At 34.8% G+C, this 22,019-nt stretch overlaps 3 protein-coding genes across 17 annotated transcripts in view; 1 reads left to right on the top strand and 2 right to left on the bottom strand.

Moving 5' to 3' along the window:
• LOC125651598 (ras GTPase-activating-like protein IQGAP1) overlaps window positions 1–13,070 on the top strand; it is a 71,810-nt gene extending 58,740 nt beyond the window's left edge. For both annotated transcript variants that reach the window (XM_056166542.1, XM_056166541.1), the window contains 10 exons: window positions 512–644; window positions 2,180–2,282; window positions 3,298–3,436; window positions 4,428–4,515; window positions 4,774–4,883; window positions 5,655–5,769; window positions 7,700–7,866; window positions 8,325–8,459; window positions 9,710–9,818; window positions 11,813–13,070. In XM_056166542.1, the coding sequence (XP_056022517.1) occupies window positions 512–644; window positions 2,180–2,282; window positions 3,298–3,436; window positions 4,428–4,515; window positions 4,774–4,883; window positions 5,655–5,769; window positions 7,700–7,866; window positions 8,325–8,459; window positions 9,710–9,818; window positions 11,813–11,932 (1,219 nt within the window). In that variant the 3' untranslated portion in view covers window positions 11,933–13,070. The remainder of the gene's footprint in view (window positions 1–511; window positions 645–2,179; window positions 2,283–3,297; window positions 3,437–4,427; window positions 4,516–4,773; window positions 4,884–5,654; window positions 5,770–7,699; window positions 7,867–8,324; window positions 8,460–9,709; window positions 9,819–11,812) is intronic.
• LOC130055103 (uncharacterized) lies at window positions 12,163–20,822 on the bottom strand. Its single transcript, XM_056166588.1, has 2 exons — window positions 17,044–20,822; window positions 12,163–16,194 (listed from the first exon to the last, which is right to left on the bottom strand). The coding sequence occupies exon 1, from the start codon at window positions 18,139–18,141 to the stop codon at window positions 17,101–17,103; it is 1,041 nt and encodes a 346-aa protein (XP_056022563.1). The 5' UTR covers window positions 18,142–20,822; the 3' UTR covers window positions 12,163–16,194; window positions 17,044–17,100.
• Window positions 12,163–22,019, bottom strand: part of LOC125651600 (ras-specific guanine nucleotide-releasing factor 2-like) — a 160,199-nt gene continuing 150,342 nt past the window's right edge. For all 14 annotated transcript variants that reach the window (XM_048880268.2, XM_048880266.2, XM_048880267.2 and 11 more), the window contains 4 exons: window positions 21,833–21,912; window positions 21,511–21,628; window positions 21,333–21,401; window positions 12,163–20,989 (listed from right to left, as the gene is read on the bottom strand). In XM_048880268.2, the coding sequence (XP_048736225.1) occupies window positions 20,870–20,989; window positions 21,333–21,401; window positions 21,511–21,628; window positions 21,833–21,912 (387 nt within the window). In that variant the 3' untranslated portion in view covers window positions 12,163–20,869. The remainder of the gene's footprint in view (window positions 20,990–21,332; window positions 21,402–21,510; window positions 21,629–21,832; window positions 21,913–22,019) is intronic.

The raw sequence follows: 22,019 nt of genomic DNA, 5'->3' as shown, positions 1-22,019 counted from the left end.
CACAAGGTGAAAGGGCAAGGATCAAACTAGACATACGGTAGTAAGATATTGTCTGCTCAATATCTTGAAGACCTTTTACTCGACAAACACCAAACTTGGTACACTGGTACCCCCTAAAGACTTGATGACCTCCATTGGTTTTTCAAGTCACAAAGTCATAACCCAAATGACTGGTTATTGGGAAATGTGTGCTCAGTATCTTTGTCATAGAGATCAAATTTAGTCCATTGTGTTTTGGTTATCCCCTGTCTAGTAGATTATCCATAATTTTTGCTATCATTACAGCCATTCTTAATTTAAAGATGAACCTTTCCAATATTGTCATGTGGGGGGGGGGGGGGGGGGGGGGAGGCAAATTTGTTTCTATGAACCTTTCCAATATTGTCATGTGGGGGGAGGCACATTTGTTTCTGAAATATTTCTTGTTAAAAGGTTAAGACCAATGGAAATGATAATATTAATTGCTGTGTTAATTAATTAATCAATACTTCCATTGTTGTGTGTTCTTCAGGAGATACTGTGTAGAGGCCTGCGATGTCCTGGAGCCTGAGGCGTACTTCAATGTAGACCAGTATTCAGACATAGTCACCATTGCCAAACCTTCCATTTACATCTCAGTACAAGAAATTATTGATACTCATCAGGTAAGGCACATAAAGACAGCATTTTGTTATATCAGTTTTAATGTTATTTGTGATGCAGAACAACACTCATTGATTCGTTTTTCTACCACTCTCTGTAACATGCTCAGGGTGACTGGGTAATGCAGTTATTTCTTATCTCTTCGATTTATATTCCTTCCTCATTATCGAGAGGAGTTTTACGTACAAGAGGGTATGACTCATTATCGAGGAGTTTTACGTACAAGAGGGTATGACTCATTATCGAGGAGTTTTACGTACAAGAGGGTATGACTCATTATCGAGGAGTTTTACGTACAAGAGGGTATGACTTATTATCGAGAGGAGATTTACGTACAAGAGGGTATGACTTATTATCGAGAGGAGATTTACGTACAAGAGGGTATGACTTATTATCGAGAGGAGTTTTATGTACAAGAGAGTATGACTTATTATCGAGAGGAGTTTTACGTACAAGAGGGTATGACACATTATTGAGGAGTTTTACGTACAAGAGGGTATGACTCATTATCGAGGAGTTTTACGTACAAGAGGGTATGACTTATTATCGAGAGGAGATTTACGTACAAGAGGGTATGACTTATTATCGAGAGGAGATTTACGTACAAGAGGGTATGACTTATTATCGAGAGGAGTTTTATGTACAAGAGAGTATGACTTATTATCGAGAGGAGTTTTATGTACGAGATGGATTTATTATTATCGAGAGGAGTTTTACGTACGAGAGAGTGTGCCTTATTATCGAGAGGAGTTTTACGTACAAGTGAGTATGACTTATTATCGAGAGGAGTTTTACATACAAGAGGGTATGACTTATTATCAAGAGGAGTTATATGTACGAGAGGGTATGACTTATAATCGAGAGGAGTTTTACGTACGAGAGGGTATGACTCGTTAGGAGTTTTACGTACAAATATTTGTAATGAATTCAACAAATTCTGGTGACATTTTTTCTATGCAAAAATAAAGTATTCATGTGATGAAAACTGTTTAAACTGAAAACTTTATCATGAATGAATACCCACTGAATTCCTTATGAATTTAATCAGTCTCAAAGAGTGTGCAGAAGAATAACCAATGAAAGCTTCACATTAAATGATAAAGAAAAATTTACCTGAGGGATAACTAGATTTTGGGCATTATCTACAGGAAATATCAACAGAAAAATGCATACTGATTTTGACTGCAGATAACTCCGTTTTCCTGATTGGGATGTGGGGCTCACGGCAGGTGTGACCGGTCGACGGTGGATACATGCTCCTCCTGGGCACCTGATCCCACCTTTGGTGTATCCAGGGGTCCATGATTGCCCAACTCTCTTTTTTGTATTGCTTATAGGGGTTGTGAAATTAAAATTTTGGTCACTTGTGTTCTAAACAGTCCATGCCTAAGGTTGGTCATGCTTTATCCTTAGTCTTGCAACTGCAGGCAGCAGTTTTCCTTTGGAACACTGGGTAAATATACACGACCCTCCAGTTCTGTAAAATTTATTTAGAATTCAGTATGTATATTTGACATTTTTACATTTGCCTTAACAGCTTCTCCTTCAGCACCAGGACCAGATAGCCCCAGACTCGCAGGATCCCATCCACGAACTTCTGGAGGATCTCCGAGAAGTCCCCTCAGTGGATGAACTGTTGGGTAAGTGCATAAAGTTCATAAACCAATATTTCATGTTACAGTACGCAATTTCCGAGTTGCCCAATGATTCTTTCCCTTTATGGAACTCTTACATACAGTGAGACGCAAAACATACTATCGTCCACATGTGGTGGGTACAAATACTTATTGCTGCCTTCATTTATTGCTTAAAGGCCGATTATCAGACACCATACAACCACCCAAACTGCAGGAACACACAATATTTATAAATTTATTAGTATTCAATAATAAAATAGCTCAATCAATTATCACCATCTTTCTTTGATTAAAATATCACTCGTGCAGAAGAGGAAATAAAAAAATAATTTCATATTTAATTTAATGGCCTAATTCAAACAAATACTATTCTTGATATGGTCAGTTTAATGTATACCAACAGCTAATATAAACAAAATTGACACTTTCATTACTTTTATCCGTATTTACATAGCCAGTCTATGATACATTTATACATCTTGTACCCACCGAAGTGTTCAATAGAACACTGAATGTACCTCCATCACAGAAGAGCTGATTTCTTAGAATTTGTGTGTTACATTGTACCATGCATATTGAAACCCTTTCATGTTAGAATTTGTTTTGGACAATGTCTGCTAGATTTCTTGCTATGATTATATGCAGTTGAGAGGGAAAAAAATTAAATTTCTTTTTATTTGTCGTAGGCAATGGTATGCACCTTTGATATACTAAATTGAGAAAGTTTGAAATTTCCTTCACTTGTGAAAGTAAAATGGGATGTAGAATTCAAATATGCTCCATCTTGATATGTCTTTTTGGAATATTCCATGAAGAGAACTCTTTGATTAGTTTGTTTTGAGTTGGCAGTTAACTACATTCACACTGAGAGAAAAATACTTGTGATCAGTTTAGACGAATATTACACTTAAGATTCAATATTTTACATTTACAATGAATTTTTTGATATTTTAATATGGACAGACCTACCTGAGGATGAGGAAATGATTTTACAATGAACTTTTTGATATTTGAATAGGGACAGACCTACCTGAGGATGAGGAAATGAAGAAAATGTTGCAGACGCAGTTAGGAAAAACAGAGATCTCTCTTATGCTGAGTAACAAGTTTGAGGTGCCTGAGGATGACCAGGCAGACGTCAAACAACTCCTAGTCAGGTCTGTGTTATATCTCCTAGTCAAGTCTGTGTTATGTCTCCTAGTCAGGCCTGTGTTATATCTCCTAGTCAGGTCTGTGTTATATCTCCTAGTCAGGTCTGTGTTATGTCTCCTAGTCAGGTCTGTGTTATATCTCCTAGTCAGGTCTGAGTTATATCTCCTAGTCAGGTCTGTGTTATATCTCCTAGTCAGGTCTGTGTTATGTCTCCTAGTCAGGTCTGTGTTATGTCTCCTAGTCAGGTCTGTGTTATATCTCCTAGTCAGGTCTGTGTTATGTCTCCTAGTCAGGTCTGTGTTATGTCTCCTAGTCAGGTCTGTGTTATGTCTCACAGTGAAGAGAATCTGAAATAAACTACCTACAGATACAAGTTACTATTACAGGAAAACACAGTTATAGCGAATCTTCAGGGCCTGCAAAAAACAGTCCATTATAATCAAAACTTCATATTACAGTAAAACACAGTTATAGCGAACCTTCAGGGCCTGCAAAAAACAGTTCATTATAATCAAAACTTCATATTACAGTAAAACATAGTTACAGCGAACCTCCAGGGCCAGTGAAAAACAGTTCATTATAACCAAACTTCATTATACAGTAAAACACAGTTGTAGCGAACCTCCAGGGCCTGCACAAAACAGTTTGTCATAGCCAAACTTCATTATACAGTAAAACACAGTTATAGCGAACCTGCAGGGCCAGTGAAAAACAGTTCATTATAACCAAACTTCATTATACAGTAAAACACCGTTATAGCAAACCTGCAGGACCTGCGAAAAACAGTTTATTATAATCAAACTTTGTTATATCCAATAAAATTTTCCTTATTGTTCTATCGTAATGGAATAAATAAGCATGAATTTTTTATGAACGTGTTCATTATAAGTGTGTTTTACTGTATTTCTCTGATTTCTGGAGCCTTTTAATGCTGTAATGTTTTATGCATAGTAAATTAATGTGATAATTAAAAACAAAACTTGTTGTATTGAATAGAACAAAAAGGCTTGTAGTGGATGTCGTAGCTTGCCAAACGGGGGACACACTTTTACAGATTTTGGATACCCCTGCTACAGAGGAACAGGTCAGAGGAAATTCTGATTAGATCATTTCAAAAATGTCACAGAGACAGAAATTTAGTGTCATTTAATGTTTATATGAATTCAGATAAAAAAAAATTATGACCAGTCCAATTATCGACGAAAAAATATAACACGGATGTGAAAATGCAATGTAAATCAGTTTTACAGGTAATGGATTTGGGCTTACTGTGTATGACTTGCATGCTGTAATGATAATATGTTTATACTGTTACTAAAAATTTTGGAAATAAAATTTGTAGGAAGAATTGCATCAAGCACTGGTGAAAAAGAGAGATGAGCGGGACCAGCGAGCGAAACTGGACAGCGAGGGAGGACTGGTCAGACAACAAAGTATTTCAGGGGATACACGGTAAGAGAGCGAGGGAGGACTGGTCAGACAACAAAGTATTTCAGGGGATACATGGTAATAGAACTAGAAACGGGGAAATCTCGGTAATATTGGACTAGAGATAATTAAACAGTGTAAATCTCGGTAATATAGGACAAGAGATAATTAAACAGTGGAAATCGATTTGATATGGTACTAGATATTACTTTATAGTTAAACAATGAGGGTAATAGTTTATATTGGGGAATATGTTATAAGAGAAATCTCAGTTCTAGAGATAACCGTGTAATTAGAGAGTGGAAATCTCAGTTCTAGAGATAACCGTGTAATTAGAGAGTGGAAATCTTAGTTCTAGAGATAACCGTGTAATTAGAGAGTGGAAATCTCAGTTCTAGAGATAACCGTGTAATTAGAGAGTGGAAATCTCAGTTCTAGAGATAACCGTGTAATTAGAGAGTGGAAATCTTAGTTCTAGAGATAACCGTGTAATTAGAGAGTGGAAATCTCAGTACTAGAGATAACCATGTAATTAAACACAATGAGGGTAAAAGTTTATATCGAGTGGGGGGTGGGGGTGGAAAACAGAATGTAAAGTGGGGAAAAAACCATACCGGTAGTCTTAACCGTATCTGGTAGTGTCTCTCAATCATGGATATTTGTTAGCATTAACAAATCACTTACAATTAACTGTATGTAGACATTTAAAATGAAAAGATTATTACACTGGTCATGAATCTGTTTTCAGACAGCAAATCAGATTTGTTTTCAGTATTTCTAGAATTCGTTTTTTAGAATGCCACTTGGTATAATGAAAACAAAGATCAAGAAAAGTTTACAGAACTTGGAGCTGAATGAGATGGTAACGCGCAAAAATGGCTACCAGGATTTAGTCAATATGATCGCTCAGGTGAGTTGTAGGTACATTGAGAAATGATCGCTCAGGTGAGTTGTAGGTACATTGAGAAATGATTGCTCAGGTGAGTTGTAGGTACATTGAGAAATGATTGCTCAGGTGAGTTGTAGGTACATTGAGAAATGATTGCTCAGGTGAGTTGTAGGTACATTGAGAAATGATTGCTCAGGTGAGTTGTAGGTACATTGAGAAATGATTGCTCAGGTGAGTTGTAGGTACATTAGAGGTTTGATCTGACTTAAGTTTTACAAAGAGTTGGAATTATATAAATGGGATTTAAATCTCTCTAATGAAAATTGAAATTTTAGCTGTGTTGCGTAGCAAATCTTGGCTTTTAAATTGGCAAGGATGGGCGTCCAGTTGGGCGGGTGGATGGGCGGCATCCACAATTAGCTTGTCCAGTCTCTAACTTTCATACTTTTTGGTGAATCTTTGTGAGACTTACATAACATGATCAAATCCAAAAGAAAAAGGTTCCAATTTATTTTAAGGTCAAAAGGTGAAAGGTCAATGTCACTGTCACTAAATGTCATAGATTTGAACTTGTCCAGTCTCTATCTTTCATACTACTAGTGGCATCTTTGTGAAACTTACATAACATGATCACATCCAAAAGTGGAAGGTTCCTATTTATTTTGAGGTCAAAGGTCAAGGTCTCTTTTCACTATATACTGTAGATTTGAGCTTGCCTCTAACTTTTATACATGTACTTGCTGGTGTATGTTTATCAGACTTCAAATCCTGATGACATTCAAGATTCATGTTGCTTTTGAAATCCAAAGGTCAAGGTCATTATCACACTAAATACCTATTGCGGCCATTCAAAGCTTCATACTTTTAAACTATATTAAATAGGTGCATGTTTTTACTTTGTGAATGCAAGCGTGCTTAATTTTCGAAACTGCAACTTGGCCATACGCATCTTTGATGCGTTTTAGCGATTTTTTTGAAATTTTCTTCACGATATTGTTATGTTCTATCAAGTGTGGTGTAGCGACAGTTTTTTTTAACGGTCTGTAGGGGGCCAAAATAAGGCCCCATTCCCAATGCTATAACACTTTTGTCAGGTATTTTCCCCAATTTTTGTTTTAAAGTTCCCAAACAATAAAAACAAATCAAAGCAGGGTAGCCTTATTGTTCATAAATTTCCTTTACAAACCCACAGATTACAATTTTAGATTCAAAATTGTTAAATAAACCTAATTTTTTGGCCTTTGCTTATTTAAATGAGGTAAGATTTGGCCTAATTGAAAGTCAGAAGGAGTCCATTTATATCTTAATGCACTGGTTTGTGTTTTTCCTACTTCTATGTATGAAACATATTTCCCAAGTTCAAGCAAATGTCGCTATTTTTTCCCAATGTGAAAACCCCAGGCCCTTGATATCAATACCTATAAAAAAAAAAACCTGAGTGATCTAAGTGAGATGATCAGATATTTAATTTCACTTAGATTGCCTCTAATTTTGTCCAGTTCCCAACAACTTCATAAAGGGGGCACCATAGAGATAAAAGTGTAGTCTATTGATTTGAAAATCATTGTGTACGGAGTGATCAGAGCAGGTAATTGTATCGGGAACTTCATTGGAGATAGAATAATTAAATCTGTGCATTCATTGACACTGTCGGGTAAATAGAGACACATATTTAAAGTTATTTTACATCTGAAAATTATGTTCACTTACTTCATGTGACAATCAAAGTCTTCAATGAAAACTTTTATTATATTTTAATACCAATATTGCTGTATATTAGTAGTTAAAAAAATAACTGGACAAAGTTCAAAATTTAGTGCTGAAGTCTTTGTAAGGATTACCCATCAAAATGTCTGACTGCAGAACAACCAATTCAGACGAATTACACTGCAGTGTGGGAGATGAAAATTTGCTCTGGTAAGACTTCTAATCAACTCTATGTGAATTGTAGGATATAAGAAATCAGAGGCGATACAGAAACAGTCGCAAACATGAGCTGATGAGGGTCAGAGAAACTGTGAGGAGTTTACAGGAAAAACGAGCATTTTACGAATCCCAGATTGATTACTACAATCGCTATGTCCAAAAATGCATTGAAAATCTGCAGCAAAGGGGAAAGTATGTTATTTTATCATTTGGATTCTAGACCATGTTATATGTTATGTTGAGTGTAGAAATAGATTATTTTATCATTCGGATTCGAGACCATGTTATGTTGAGTGTAAATATAGATTATTTTATCATTCGGATTCGAGACCATGTTATGTGGAGTGTAAAAATAGATTATTTTATCATTCGGATTCGAGACCATGTTATGTGGAGTGTAATTAATTCTGAGTATGTAGAAAAAAGAGATCTCCTTATACTGTATTTGGAAGGTTGATTTTGTGATATGAACACAACAGCAAAATTTGATCCTTTTTGAAAATATAATAGTGAAATACAACACCTTATGCCTTCTTGCAACCACAAAATCGAGACCCTTACCAACCAATGAAATAGGTGATTTTGCAATAGAAGTGCTTGAGTATTGAAATTTGCAGGAAGTGATTGATGTGCAAATTAATGTTCTTCAGTAACAAGAAGTCTAAGGGATTGTTCCGAAGAGGAGAGAGTGGACGTAAAGTGCATTTTGAAACCTTGAAATACAGTGCAGCCAAGCTTCACGAGAAAGGAGTCATTCTAGAGATCGGGACACTACCAACCAACCAGTAAGTCAAGAAGCTGTAGATTTCTCAATATACGTGAGGAATTTATTATCGAGTAATTACCAACCAGTAAGTGAAGATGTTCTGTAGATTTCTCAATATACGCGAGGAATTTATTATCGAGTAATTACCAACCAGTAAGTCAAAATGTTCTGTAGATTTATAAATATACGCTGTAGATTCCTAAATGTACGCGAGGAATTTATTAACATGTAATTTAGTGAGAGGCATTGCATGCAAAATAAAATTACTCGCTTTTATTAGGTCACACTCAGGTGACCTATTGCAATTGGTTGTCGTCTGTTGTGGTGCGTTAACAATTGAACATTTTTAACTTCTTCTTGATAACAACCAGTCCAATTCTTTTCATATTTGGCATGAAGCATCTTTGGGTCAAGTGGGACATAAATTATAAATTTCAGGACTCCAGCACTCCTGGAGCCCTAGGGGCAGGGCAAAAATTGACCAATTTTTAAAAATCTTCTTCTCTACAATCACACACTTGTAAGAAAAAAACTAAATGCATAGTGATGTAGAGCAGGAGGCGTCCTCTACCAAAATTGTAACTTTCATGATCCCCGGGGTAGGGGTTCTGACCCCAGGGCTGGGCCAAACTTGGTATATAGTGTTTATTTGTAAAACACTTAAATAACATCTTCTTTAGTGTTATTGATACTAAATTGAAAGTAAATGGATATTTAGAAGAAGCAGGTAGTCCTTTACCAAAATTGTAAATTTGATGATTCCTGGGGTAGGGGTTCTGACCCCAGGGTGTGGCCAAACTTAGTATACAGTATTTATCTGTAAGTTTGCTGATACTGTATAAAATCTAAATGCATACTTGGGAATAGTAGAAAAGGATGTACAAAAAATGGTAATTTTACACATCTTGTATTATACTGTTGCTGAACATTAGAATTTAGCTTAGATATTCAGAACAGCAAAAAAAAATTCTAGATTTCATAGCCCTTTGGAGTAGTGATGCTTTTTCACTAGTACTCAGGTGACTGATAAGGCCTGTGGGCCTCTTGTTTTTCTGTTGTTCAGATACATGTACTCTTGATTAACAGACATCACATTCATGTTTACACGATTTGACGGTTGCGAGTCATTTCGCCATATTTAGTACTTATATAAAATAAGGAATATATAGTATTACAGAGACCAAGCAGGTGCTGTAAAATGTGTGTTAACTTCTTTATCAATAGTATGTTGCAGAGAGCACATTTTATTGCACTATTTTCATTTCACAGGTTTAAGAATGTCCAGTTTGAGATCAAAGAAACTGCTGATCCAGGAACATTTGAAATCCAAGCAAAATTCCTGGGAATGGATGTCAAAAACATCAATCTAGTCTTCCAGGTAGCAAGTTGTGGTCTCTTTGTGAGATTGTTAGGACATCAAGTTGTGGTCACTTTGTGAGATTGTTAGGACATCAAAATCATGGCTCCCGGGGGTTGGGGGGTTGGGGGGTTGGATGGGGCCACAATAGGGGATCAAAGTTATGCATACAAATATATAGGAAAAATCTTCTCAAAAACCACTGGGCCAGGAAAGTAAAAATTTATATGAAAGCTTCCTAACATAGTGCAGATTCAAGGATGGAAAAATCATGGCCCTGGGGGGATCAAAGTTTTACATACAAATCTTCTCAAAAACTACTGAGCCAAGAAAGTGGAAATTTACATGAAAGCTTCCTAACTTAGTGCAGATTGAAGTTTGTTAAAATCATGGCCCTGAAGGATAGGATGGGGCCACAATAGGGGATCAAAGTTTTACATACAAATATATAGGGAAAATATTTAAAAATCTTCTTCTCTAAAATTACTGGGCCCGGAAAGTTAAAATTTACATGAAAGCTTCCTGACATAGTGCAGATATGATCATGTCTGTAAAAATCATGGTCCCCAGGGGTAGGTTTGGGCCACAATAGGGACCAAAGTTTTTCATGCAAATATACAGTGAAACTTCTCTAAACCGGCCGGCTCTCGGACCGGAAAAAACGGCCGGTTTAGAGGGATGGCCGGTATACCAAGAATTTAGCAATTATAGACGTTTTATCTCAATATTCACAAAGTAGGTACTATTCACTTTGATCTGGTGATCTATGATCAATTATCAGTGGAGATTAAATTAGTCCGCTTGTACCTAAAGGTAATTATGAATTACAAGAAATATTCTTGCTGAAATCATCTAATTTTAAACTGAAAATCTATAACAGGATACATAAAGAAAACACAGGCCTATTATTGGAATTCCTCTTACCTATAAAAACTTTGTTTACATTCAAACAATTTTGTTTTGACGTTTTTAAAAAGTACAGTAGTAAATATGAAATTGTAATTTGAATATTTCTTTGGAATTTTAAGTCTATGGAAACCAAGAAAATTAATCTATCTTTTAATAATTATCATTTACCAGTCATGGGTTTGTTCTTTATTAACTACCACTTATATCCATACGATAGTATGGTGAAACAATATGGCATTTGATACTGTATTCATTCATTATGTTCCCAACTGTTTTTTACATGTTGTACAGAATTTGGAAGGGTCTCTTGGATTAGCTAAGTGTCAATTAAAACCCTTGACAGCACAGGTAAACAATAGAAATTAAAGAGGCCACTAGTGTTTTTCACACCTCCGGTTGATGATTTCCCACCTGGCCAGTTGGTCAGTCAATTTCCACACCTGGACGATCTTGATAAACCTATGGCCAAAATTTTCTTGTCTTTAAAAAGTGGCCGGTATTGTAAGGGTAAATTACACGTTTGTTAACAAATGTACTTTAAAAAGTGGCCGATGTACGGTTTTCAGGGGTGGCCGATTTTGTAAGACTTTTTGTGTAAGGAAATGTTAAGATTTCTGCCGGGACGTTGAAAATCGGCCGATATTCAGGGAGAACCGGTTTTCTGAGGGGCCGGTTTGGAGAAGTTTCACTGTATATGGGAAAATCTTTAGATATGGGCCAAGGTGACCGATGTGGATCATGGGCCTCTTGTTTATATAGATTCTTTATGACAAGACCTTGTACACAATGGTGCTTCTTGTGATGAGACTTTCTCCATGTTATATGGACAGTAATAGGAATATGCTGTCGTGGTAAAATTTCGCGTTTCACAAACTTATTATAAGGCTTTTGTTTTGAGATCTAAATTTATACACAACAAATCCTAAAGGAAGGGAAGTGGGCTACCTTATGTCATAGCATAAGTTGAACCAGTCTTCTCGAGAAGAAATCTGAAATTTGGACAATTCTGTGGTAATCTTGAGAGAATTTCTGTTATGTTGTTAATTAAATACTGAGGTTTTCCCCTCATGCTAATATACACATGAATGGTTGTTTCTTTTTTTCAGGATTTGTTACAGCTTCAGTATGAAGGTGTTGCTGTCATTGAACTCTTTAATGATGCAAAGATCAATGTCAACTTGCTCATTTTTCTTCTCAACAAGAAATTTTACAGTCAAGGGAAGTAACTGTGCACAGGGCGAATACGAAATGAAGCATGTGTTCAGGACACCATTCCATTGGATGTGGCACCACATTCTCGCTGATTTGAAGTGCAATAAAATTTTGGTTCTTGTCATTTACATTAATTATCTCATTATTTATCAGTATTTACCACCAGATAAGAAAATATTTTCTGTAGAAATAAGCTTTTATTACACTTTGTGTGGCCTTGAACCACAAGATTAGAATCTCTGCATTAGCTTGTATTTCTTATTCCAATTGTTTATGAGGTGTATATATACTTTTTTTTTTTTTTTTTAGGAATTGTTATTTAAATATGTGTATGCCAGTGCTTTTTGCAAAAGAGTACGATATAATTTGAAATTCATATTTTGTATGTGAAAGTTCTCTTCTGTGGTGTTTCTGTAAAACTGAAAATGTCATGCAATCTTGAAACCTTTTGCAAACTAGAATGTATGGGATGTTAGAGAAATGTTTTATTTCATGCTTGATGTCAAATTTTAAAACAAAATATATGCGAACAACTATGGTGGTGATAAAACTTTTGAATCCATTTTTTTAAGGTCAAAATTGGTATAGTTGTTTTGTTTCAGGTTAACTATGCGTGTCAAATAAAAGCTGCTGTACAGGTGAATTTTTTGTTCCTTAAATGAATTGGTTTGGGACCAAATTCAAATCAACATTCCTTTTATCTGATGTACGAAAGGATTTTTTTATGTAATGAATGGAGATCTCTGATACTTTGTCTGTTTTAAATTTCTTTAGGATTACAACATTGTCGTGGATATATATTTCATTCATTACTTCATACATTGTGTATGCACCCATTTTTTTTTTTGATGTTTAAAAACCAAAATTTAAGTTCCAAGTCCTTTGATCTTTAAATGTGTATTAGAAGTATGCTAATTTACAGGTATCTGTGAATTCAGGCAGACTGACAAAACAATAGCTATAGTTTTGGGCAAAGAAAAGAATGGAACTTTATTTTGCTTTAAATGGAAGACAGTTGCTGTCTAAAACTCTGGGTAATTTCAAATTCATACCAAAATTTGTATTCTTAAAGTACATCTCTTGACGGAGCTTTTATGGTGCTATACAAGTGGCTAGACCATTTTATTCTACAATAAATGTGAAGGAAAACCAGACTGGCTTTGTTATGAATTGTGTGCGGTGTTTTAGAGAGGACCTAGTCTAATTTCAAAATAAGGTCACTTCCTAACACAAGGTCATTTGGACAATGTCCAGTGAACTAAAATTAAAGTACAAAATTATTTAAATTGGAAAACAGTGGATGCCTGTTTGTGACACTGGTGACCGATAAAAGCAAGGGAACAAGTTTTTGAAAGGCGACAGATGAATATTAAAGGGGCATGGACATGATTTGAGCTGAAAATTTTCAAATTATATTTTTCCATTTTTATTGTTTACAATACTTAACTAAAGTATTTCTGATGGTCAACCAAAATTTGAATATCAGTTGTTGAGTTATAAGTGAGATACAGCACTCGCAATTTGTTATGTAAAGAAAGCTTGTGTCATATTTTTGTTTACATATATATAGATTGCTTAATAGAACACAGCATGTTTAAAACAAAATTAGATGTGCCAAACGCTAAAAACTATTTAATTGTGTTCAGAATTAACTTGTAAATTGAAAATATATGCTTTAAACGAAACAGTTACTAGTATATGTAACCTATGTAAACAAAAACATGGCACGAGCCTTGTTTACATAACAAAGAATTGTGAGCTGTATCTCGCATATACCTCAACAACCGATATTCAATTTTTTTTTTGACTATTAGAAATACCTTAGTTAAGCAATCAAAACATTAATTTGAAAATTTTTCGCTCAAACTGTCATGATTATGTTCATTCAAATGGGTCCACCCACTTTCAAGGGGAGATAATGAGGGAAAAGGTGGTCATTATATCTTGGGGTCACTTCCATGCCAGTGCATACTGACACAGGACCTTGGATTTTAAATGCCTGTCAAAGACTGGATGTATTATGGTATTGGCAGTCCGTTTGGGGCATCTTCTAACTTGGTACATTTGACCACCATGATGAGAGGAAGATGCCAATTGGTTCTTTAGGTCAAGGTATCCGTTACAAGAAAAACCTTGTAGGCAGAATACATACTGAACTTACAACTTGGTACATTTAATCACTTTGAGAGGAAAATGCCAAATGTTTTTCCAGGGTCCTTGTAGGCACTATTGGGGCTAGGACCATCAAACTTAGTACACATACTCCTCATGCCAAGTGGAGGACGCCTTTGTTCTTTAAGGTCAGAGGTCGAAGTTGTATCACTTTTTAGGAAAACCTTGTAGGCAGGATAGACCAAATCGTTGGTTTAAGACCGTCAAACTTGGTACACATACACCTTATGCCAAGCGGAGGATGCCTATTATTTCTCAAGGTCAAAGTTGTAGTATCACTTAGTAGAAAAACCTTGTTTTTGTTTTCCAGATTTTTTTTCCATTATGAATACAGATATTGCCCTGAAGTTTTGTCACAACCTAAGAGAAATACATAATCGGTTTACATTTCAACTCGATTGATGCAAATAGTTTTCTGTACATTTTCTCACATGGAAACAGATATCAAGACAACGAGCGAATGCTGTATTGTTTGTGGCACTCGTCATGGTCTTGTCTGAAAGAACCCCACCCTTCACTTCCAATTTCAAGCACTTGGCGAAGGAACAGCTGCTACCCGTTTTAATAACTAGGGTCCGTTTCCATTTGAAATCGAACCTTTGGAACACGCATACTAATTTGATTATAATCATGACAATGGGACGCTGCTCATATTTACATTGTATATACATTATAATAATTGTGTTCAGTTAACTATTTTTTGAGAATGAAGAACTCAAATATTGTCTTTTTAAAATCAATAGAGTGACTATTAAATATCATTATCTAGAGATACATATACCTAGCTTATTCAGAAACTTTAAATTTTGTATTAATGTTTGGGGGGATGTAAATTCGTGGGCAAGGGCAACCTAAAAGTCAATGAAGATTCCACTGTATACAAGCCTCTATTGGGATAATGTGGCGATACATATGTACAACACTTATTTTGCAACTGCCATGTAGTGAGTTTATTTATAGAATCCGGAATTCCTGCTTTTCCAAATCAGCCCTTTTCTTAAATCTTGATTGTGCAATATAAATTTCAGGGCTGTAACTGAGTTCCTCAGAAATCGGAGGAAAACTGGTTTAAAAAAAAAGAAAACACCCCAAAGTGTCTCATGTTTTTTTCTTTTTAGAAAGTTGAGCCAATCGGGATTTCCTCTGAAAAGAGGAAAAATCACACACCATTTTCTTAATTTAAATCTTGATTTGTTCTGGATTGCAAATCCCATTGAATTGCTCATTCTAGCTAGGGTGCACTCCCTTAATTCCTAGTTTATATAACTAGTTGTGCTAGAAGTATGACCCAATGTTTTTGTAAAGGAAGAATTTAATAGTATATATATAGTAACATTTTACAGGGAACATTCAGAGAATAACATTGCCATGTCAGATAGAAAAAAGATACATTCACTCAACTCATGTTGTAGGCTGCTTCCGGAAGGGCTAAAGAAAAAGCACAACAATGACAAATCAAGTTAACAAGGTTGTATACAATTTTCATGCATTCTATGCTAAATATACGTAACTTTATTTTTTGTTCAAATGTTTTAACTTTCATTAATTTTCATCAATACAATAAAAAGATAAAAAAAATATTTCAAAAACTATTAGTAGTGTCCCTTTGAAATTTCTAGCAATTGTCTGGTGCTGTACCAATGTGTATACGTAGCATTCTTGTATAAAATTGTGATAATTCCCGGGAAGCACCATGTCTTTATTTCATCCTTTAATTCTTTCTTAAGTTCTGTCTTGAGTCTTGCTAAATTTTGTGCTGTTAACAAAGGTCTAATACCAATCTCTGTGATAGCCAAGGGCTGTAACTGGCCCCCGATTGTTCAAGAAAACTAAAAGATGTTGGTTTCATATTATACTGTAAATTTCCTATTATACAGTAAAACATGTTTATAGCAAAGTGCTGGCGACGAAGAATTTTGATTCGCTATAAATGTAATTATTTAAGTTTTCAACATGTTATAAAACTACAGGGAATGAAAATCACTTATCTGTAGGCGTGAATTCATTATACGAGTGTTTGCTGTAACTGTGTTTCACTGTAAGTGCAGATTCTTTTATAACAATGTTCTACTGTAAGTGTGAATTCATTATAAGTGTGTTCACTTAGCTGCAATAATGTAGCCCTCTCTGATTTTTATTTTTTTATTTTTTTTTTTTTTAAGGGAGAGGGCTACAACTCCTTAGGATCTCCGTAATGGTGCAAATGCGGGAGTGATTCACTCCCGCAACATTTGCGCTCATTCTAAACATTTCCTGACTTTCTTTACGTAAATAAAATGATATTCTATGTTTCTTAGTCAATATATAAATTTACAACCTGCAACTTTAGATTTGTGAGGCTCTATTCTACCGTTTTCAACAATTTCGATAAATTCCAGTTTCTCGATTCATATTTATGCGCCATGTTTGATGTACTGAAGTTTCAACTTCCGGTTGTCAAGTCATTTGCATATGCCATATAAGGTGGTATTTACATCAATGGACAAGTATGGAGGCGAAAGCTATTTCGTCGGTATTGAGAAGGTTTGAATTTAATATCAAGTTAAAAACCGAACAGCAGAGTGTAAATTCTTTCTGCAACAATATGATTTTCTTTCCTTTGTCGAAGTGGCTCGAGTAACTACATTTTCGCGCTGATTGTCAATGTTTAGGCTTTTCATTAGATCCACCTACGAGATCTCGCGATAACAAGCATGGCGGAGCAGACGAAGAATTTTGCATGCTGTACATTATATTTAATGAAAAACACCTTTATTAGACATGCCCGAGCACAAAGTTGGTACTCCTTTTGGTGTAAACAACATTTGGGACTAATACACAGAGTTTATTATCGGTTATTCATAAAATTATTTTGCACCATTACGGAGATCCTATGGAATTGTAGCCCTATCCCGAAAACGTCAGAATAAAAAAAAAATTGGATTGGGCTACATTATTGCAGCTAGTGTTCACTGTAACCTTGTTTCACTGCAAGTGTGAATTCATTATAAGCGTGTTCTCTGTAACCATGTTATACTGTAAGTGTGAATTCATTATAAGTGTGTTCTCTGTAACCGTGTTTTACTGCAAGTGTGAATTCATTATAAGTGTGTTTGCTGTAACCATGTTTTACTGTAAGTATAAATTCATTATAAGCGTGTTCTCTGTAACTGTGTTTTACTGTAAGCATGAATTCATTAAAAATGTGTTTGATGTAACCGTGTTTTACTGTAAGTGTGAATTCATTATAAGTGTGTTTGTTGTAACCGTGTTTTACTGTAAGTGTGAATTCATTATTAGTGTGTTCTCTGTAACCGTGTTTTACTGTAAGTGTGAATTCATTATAAGTATGTTCACTGTAACCATGTTTTACTGTAAGTGTGAATTCATTATAAGCGTGTTTGTTGTAACCGTGTTTTACTGTAAGTGTGAATTCATTATTAGTGTGTTCTCTGTAACCGTGTTTTACTGTAAGTGTGAATTCATTATTAGTGTGTTCTCTGTAACCGTGTTTTACTGTAAGTGTGAATTCATTATAAGTGTGTTTGATGTAACCGTGTTTTACTGTAAGTGTGAATTCATTATAAGCATGTTCACTGTAACCGTGTTTTATTGTAAGTGTGAATTCATTATAAGTGTGTTCTCTGTAACCGTGTTTTACTGTAAGTGTGAATTCATTATAAGTGTGTTCACTGTAACCATGTTTTACTGTAAGTGTGAATTCATTATAAGTGTGTTCACTGTAACCATGTTTTACTGTAAGTGTGAATTCATTATAAGCGTGTTTTCTGTAACCGTGTTTTACTGTAAGTGTGAATTCATTATAAGCGTGTTCACTGTAACCGTGTTTTACTGTAAGTGTGAATTCATTATAAGTGTGTTCTCTGTAACCATGTTTTAATGTAAGTGTGAATTCATTATAAGTGTGTTCTCTGTAACCATGTTTTACTGTAAGTGTGAATTCATTATAAGCGTGTTTGTTGTAACCGTGTTTTACTGTAAGTGTGAATTCATTATAAGCGTGTTCACTGTAACCATGTTTTCCTGTACTCTTTCCTTCGGTGATCAACATAAATAAAATGTTTCATCATGTTGCAAATTGGTGTCTTTCTTCAAAATTAGCAAAAAATGTCTCTAATATTTGAAAGTTAATACCAATAATAGTACCAAAATGAAATCAAGATATTTTATTAATCAATATGTGATCAATATTGTGGAAAATATTATTCTGGTACTATGATGGTGTGACATAATGTTAGAATTTTGAACATTTCAAATGACATAACATTGAGATATTGTGTTGTCAATTTATGCAAATTGAAGTTTTCGTTTAGATTCGACAAAAGTTTCTGACTTATGAACCAGAATAAATTGGTCTTTTAAAAGTCCCTACTTCTTTCCCAACTTCATTACAGTCTCTTAATAAAGATGTTCAGTTAAACAATCTAACCAACCAGACTATAATAATCAAAATTCTACTTAGCATTGAAATGTTATATGCCAAAAAAAACCCCAAAGTTAAAGGTATTTCATATATAATGAAAAGCAGAGATCAAAATTATTCTTAAATGTTTACCATCATAAGCCATTGTCAAAGCGATAAAAAAAACCTGAATTTCACTACATTGCTAATAGGAATCAAAGGACTACATACGACAGGGGCTTAATTTGGCCCCATAATCTGACTTTCAATTTGGTTATATTATCAAACTCATACTTGGACTTTCCCAGACTTTCTAACATAAGATGGAGAAGAGCATATTTTTGTACCATTTTCCTTTCTGCAGAGAGCAGTTGACAAAATTCTATTGTTACAGTACATGTATCTTTCAAAGATATGCCAATGGTAAAAATAGTAATCTCATCACAAAGTTCCTCTATGCTTTTAAAATAAAAAAAGTAGCACTTAATGGTCTTGACAAATTACAAGAAGTATAGCTAAATTGGTTGTAAAATATTATGGTTTTGTCCCAAAAGTATTGAAGTTAGAAAAGTATAAAATTTGGAATCTCTCACATTTTAAGGGCCAAATTTGGCCCTTATCAGCTATTTCTCTTAAATGGTGTGATTTTTACAACTTGGCATCAATATTCAGTAAAATTCATAAAAGTTGCTATTTACCAACAGGAAAAATCTGTACACTTTAATAATTCTCTATTTAAAAAAACTTCTTTGGAATCAAATGCAAATTACATCTCTTGTTTAACAAAAAAATCTCTTTAAATGATAATTACATTTATAGCATCTATAATTTGCACATGTATATTTCAAGCCTGTTTTGATTGAATGCAGTTCAAGACAATTGAGTAACACTAAATGCAGAGAAAATACAAATAATCTATATCATTGTTTCTTGCCTTTACTTTCTATAAGTATGAACTGAGATCACAGTGGCGAGTGTGTGTATGTACAGTCAAACCTTGTAATAGGGCCGAGAAAAAACATTGAGATATTTGAGGGTTAGAGATATTGGGGTTAAAATACATAAAGAAAATTTAACTGGGGCTTCCAACTCACTCCGACATATCCATGGTGTTGAAGATATCGATGTTCGAAATACCGAAGTTCAACTGTATATACACACATACACAAAACCATCACTGATATCAACAACAACCAACTCTCATACAGTCTAAGATAATAGAGACAAGGAATTGTGGGTAAATAATAAAAAATGATTGGTCCAACAAATGTGTGGTTCATGTCTATCCTAATACTGGAATGTTAACTTCCACAACAGAAAATAGTTCCATATTCAGTGGCAAAATGTAAACTCCCACAAGAGAATATAGTTTCAAATTCAGTGGCAAAACATACACTTCCACAACAGAATATAGTTTCATATTCAGTGAAAAAAATAATTAATTCCTTAATAAGAAAAAAACTATGTTACTATGACAATATCTTTTACCTGAAAAAAATCAAATCAATTTCATCTTGATGCATGTTCACATTGAATAGATCACTGTAATGTGAATAAAACAATCTTAAATCTGTGTGAATGTACACAAAAGATTCATGTGCCTTATTAAAAAGTCCAAAGTGCCCTTATCATTTTAACATCTGTGAGTCTTTAAAAAAACAAACAAATTCGACTGGGCGTTGCTTTCAATAAAAGCAGCTTATTCCTCTTTGTATGCAGTGTCAACATCAGCTATGATAGATATAAAATATATAAATAGAATATTGAGTTCCACTATAATGACATGACAACACCAGGTTAACTACAGCCTTAACAAAGACACACAGATGCCGTGTCTCTCCACCATGGCACAGAATGTCAAAAGTTTAAATGAGATCACTGCTTAAACACAACAAACTAGCTTTTTCCCAGATATGGCAATACATGCTGTCAATATTAAATCTCGGATATTCCTCTTTCCTTCTGCTTTACAAAGATGCATTTCCATGGTGATTTTTAAGCTGATCAGTGCAGAATACTGGTTACTGGGAGAACGTTATCCAGACTTCTAAAATTTGTGGGTTTTGCTCTGTAGTGTGGTATTGCAGTCATAATTGGAAAGTCACCGGTTTTTGTACCAACAGATGATGTCATATAAACTTGCTGAATGTTAAAGCACGGCTTAATTCAACAATCAAAATGCATTCTGAAAAGCTTTAATGTAAACTTTCTAAATCGACAACAGCTAGATCCAATCTTCGATGTTTTCTCCATTACGTATGGGGTGTCTTGACAACCACAGTGCTGAGAGTTTGGAATGGGTCGTTTGAGAGGGATTCGTGGTTCCCAGCAAAAGCCTTCAACTGTTTCCAACAGAAGTCCCGAAGAAACTCATCCGTCAGGACGGATTGAGTGAGACATTGGACAAACGAGATTGCTTGGGTTCGATCTCCAGGGAAGCTCGGTATGTTTGGTCATCGTCAAGGAGACGGTTCGTGTCCAGCAGGTAGTTAGTTACCTATCAATGAAATTCAAATTTGTTAAGCTTTCTGAAAGTTCTGAAAATATTTTCAATATATCTGTTGGATTTCTTGGTTTTGCCTGGAAATACAGTCCTAGTGATGAAGCATTTATGAATCGGTCGAGAGGAATCCTTTTGGGTTTTATTGGTATTAAACTATTCAATCATCTGTGAACAAACACAATTTTTTTTTTTACATTTGGCAAAACATTTCTGGTAAATTCTACTTCTAATTGCAGACTTTGGACATGCTTTATGTAATTTCTATATAAATCTATTATATCACACTATTATTAACAGGAACATGACTTTATATCAATGACCAAGTTCATCCACTTACTCTGGGAATGTGTTCTATTTTGTAAGGTGTTTGTTGAAAAAGTCGAATCTCTCTAATCACATGAGCTATCTGTAGGGAATAAAAATTAGAATTTTATTACTGTTTCAAAGACTCTATAGGTAACCTAAATAAAATTGGACACAAACACACATAGGTTACACATGACAATGCCTTATACCGTTCTCATTTTTGAGAAGTTGACAAGTCCTTCATCAGTATTTCCAGGGATGCCTTCCTCAATGATTGACAAATCTGTCAAATACATGCCGAGGTAGGGGATACAGGGAGGGTCACATCTGTAAAATCAAAAATCTTTGTCTTAAAATAATACGGAACAATACATAAAGGTTGATTGACTGGAGTTCCATGGCCAGGATACTATGCTTAATCTTCCAAAGATTTTGATTTCAATCTTTTCTTTTATAAACACTAGTAAGTTTTTTTATTGAGTGGCAACATACTTATTTGAAACAAACCATTTGCTCCCACGTTTAGCCTACCTATGCAGTGCATCCCTCATGTTTTTGAATCTTCCATTGGAAGACACTAAATCCTGCAGCTTCTCTATCGTTTGCTTGGTCTGAAACAAAGTTGAAAAAAATCTTAATCTTGCATAATTTCATTTTACTTGTCTGCAAGTCTTAACAGGAGAAACACTCACAAATGACAGTGCTAAACATTGACAAT

This window comes from Ostrea edulis, chromosome 5 (genome assembly GCF_947568905.1).
Source record: "Ostrea edulis chromosome 5, xbOstEdul1.1, whole genome shotgun sequence".
Classification (NCBI taxonomy): domain Eukaryota; kingdom Metazoa; phylum Mollusca; class Bivalvia; order Ostreida; family Ostreidae; genus Ostrea; species Ostrea edulis.
This window is presented reverse-complemented; position numbering and strand designations above follow the sequence as displayed.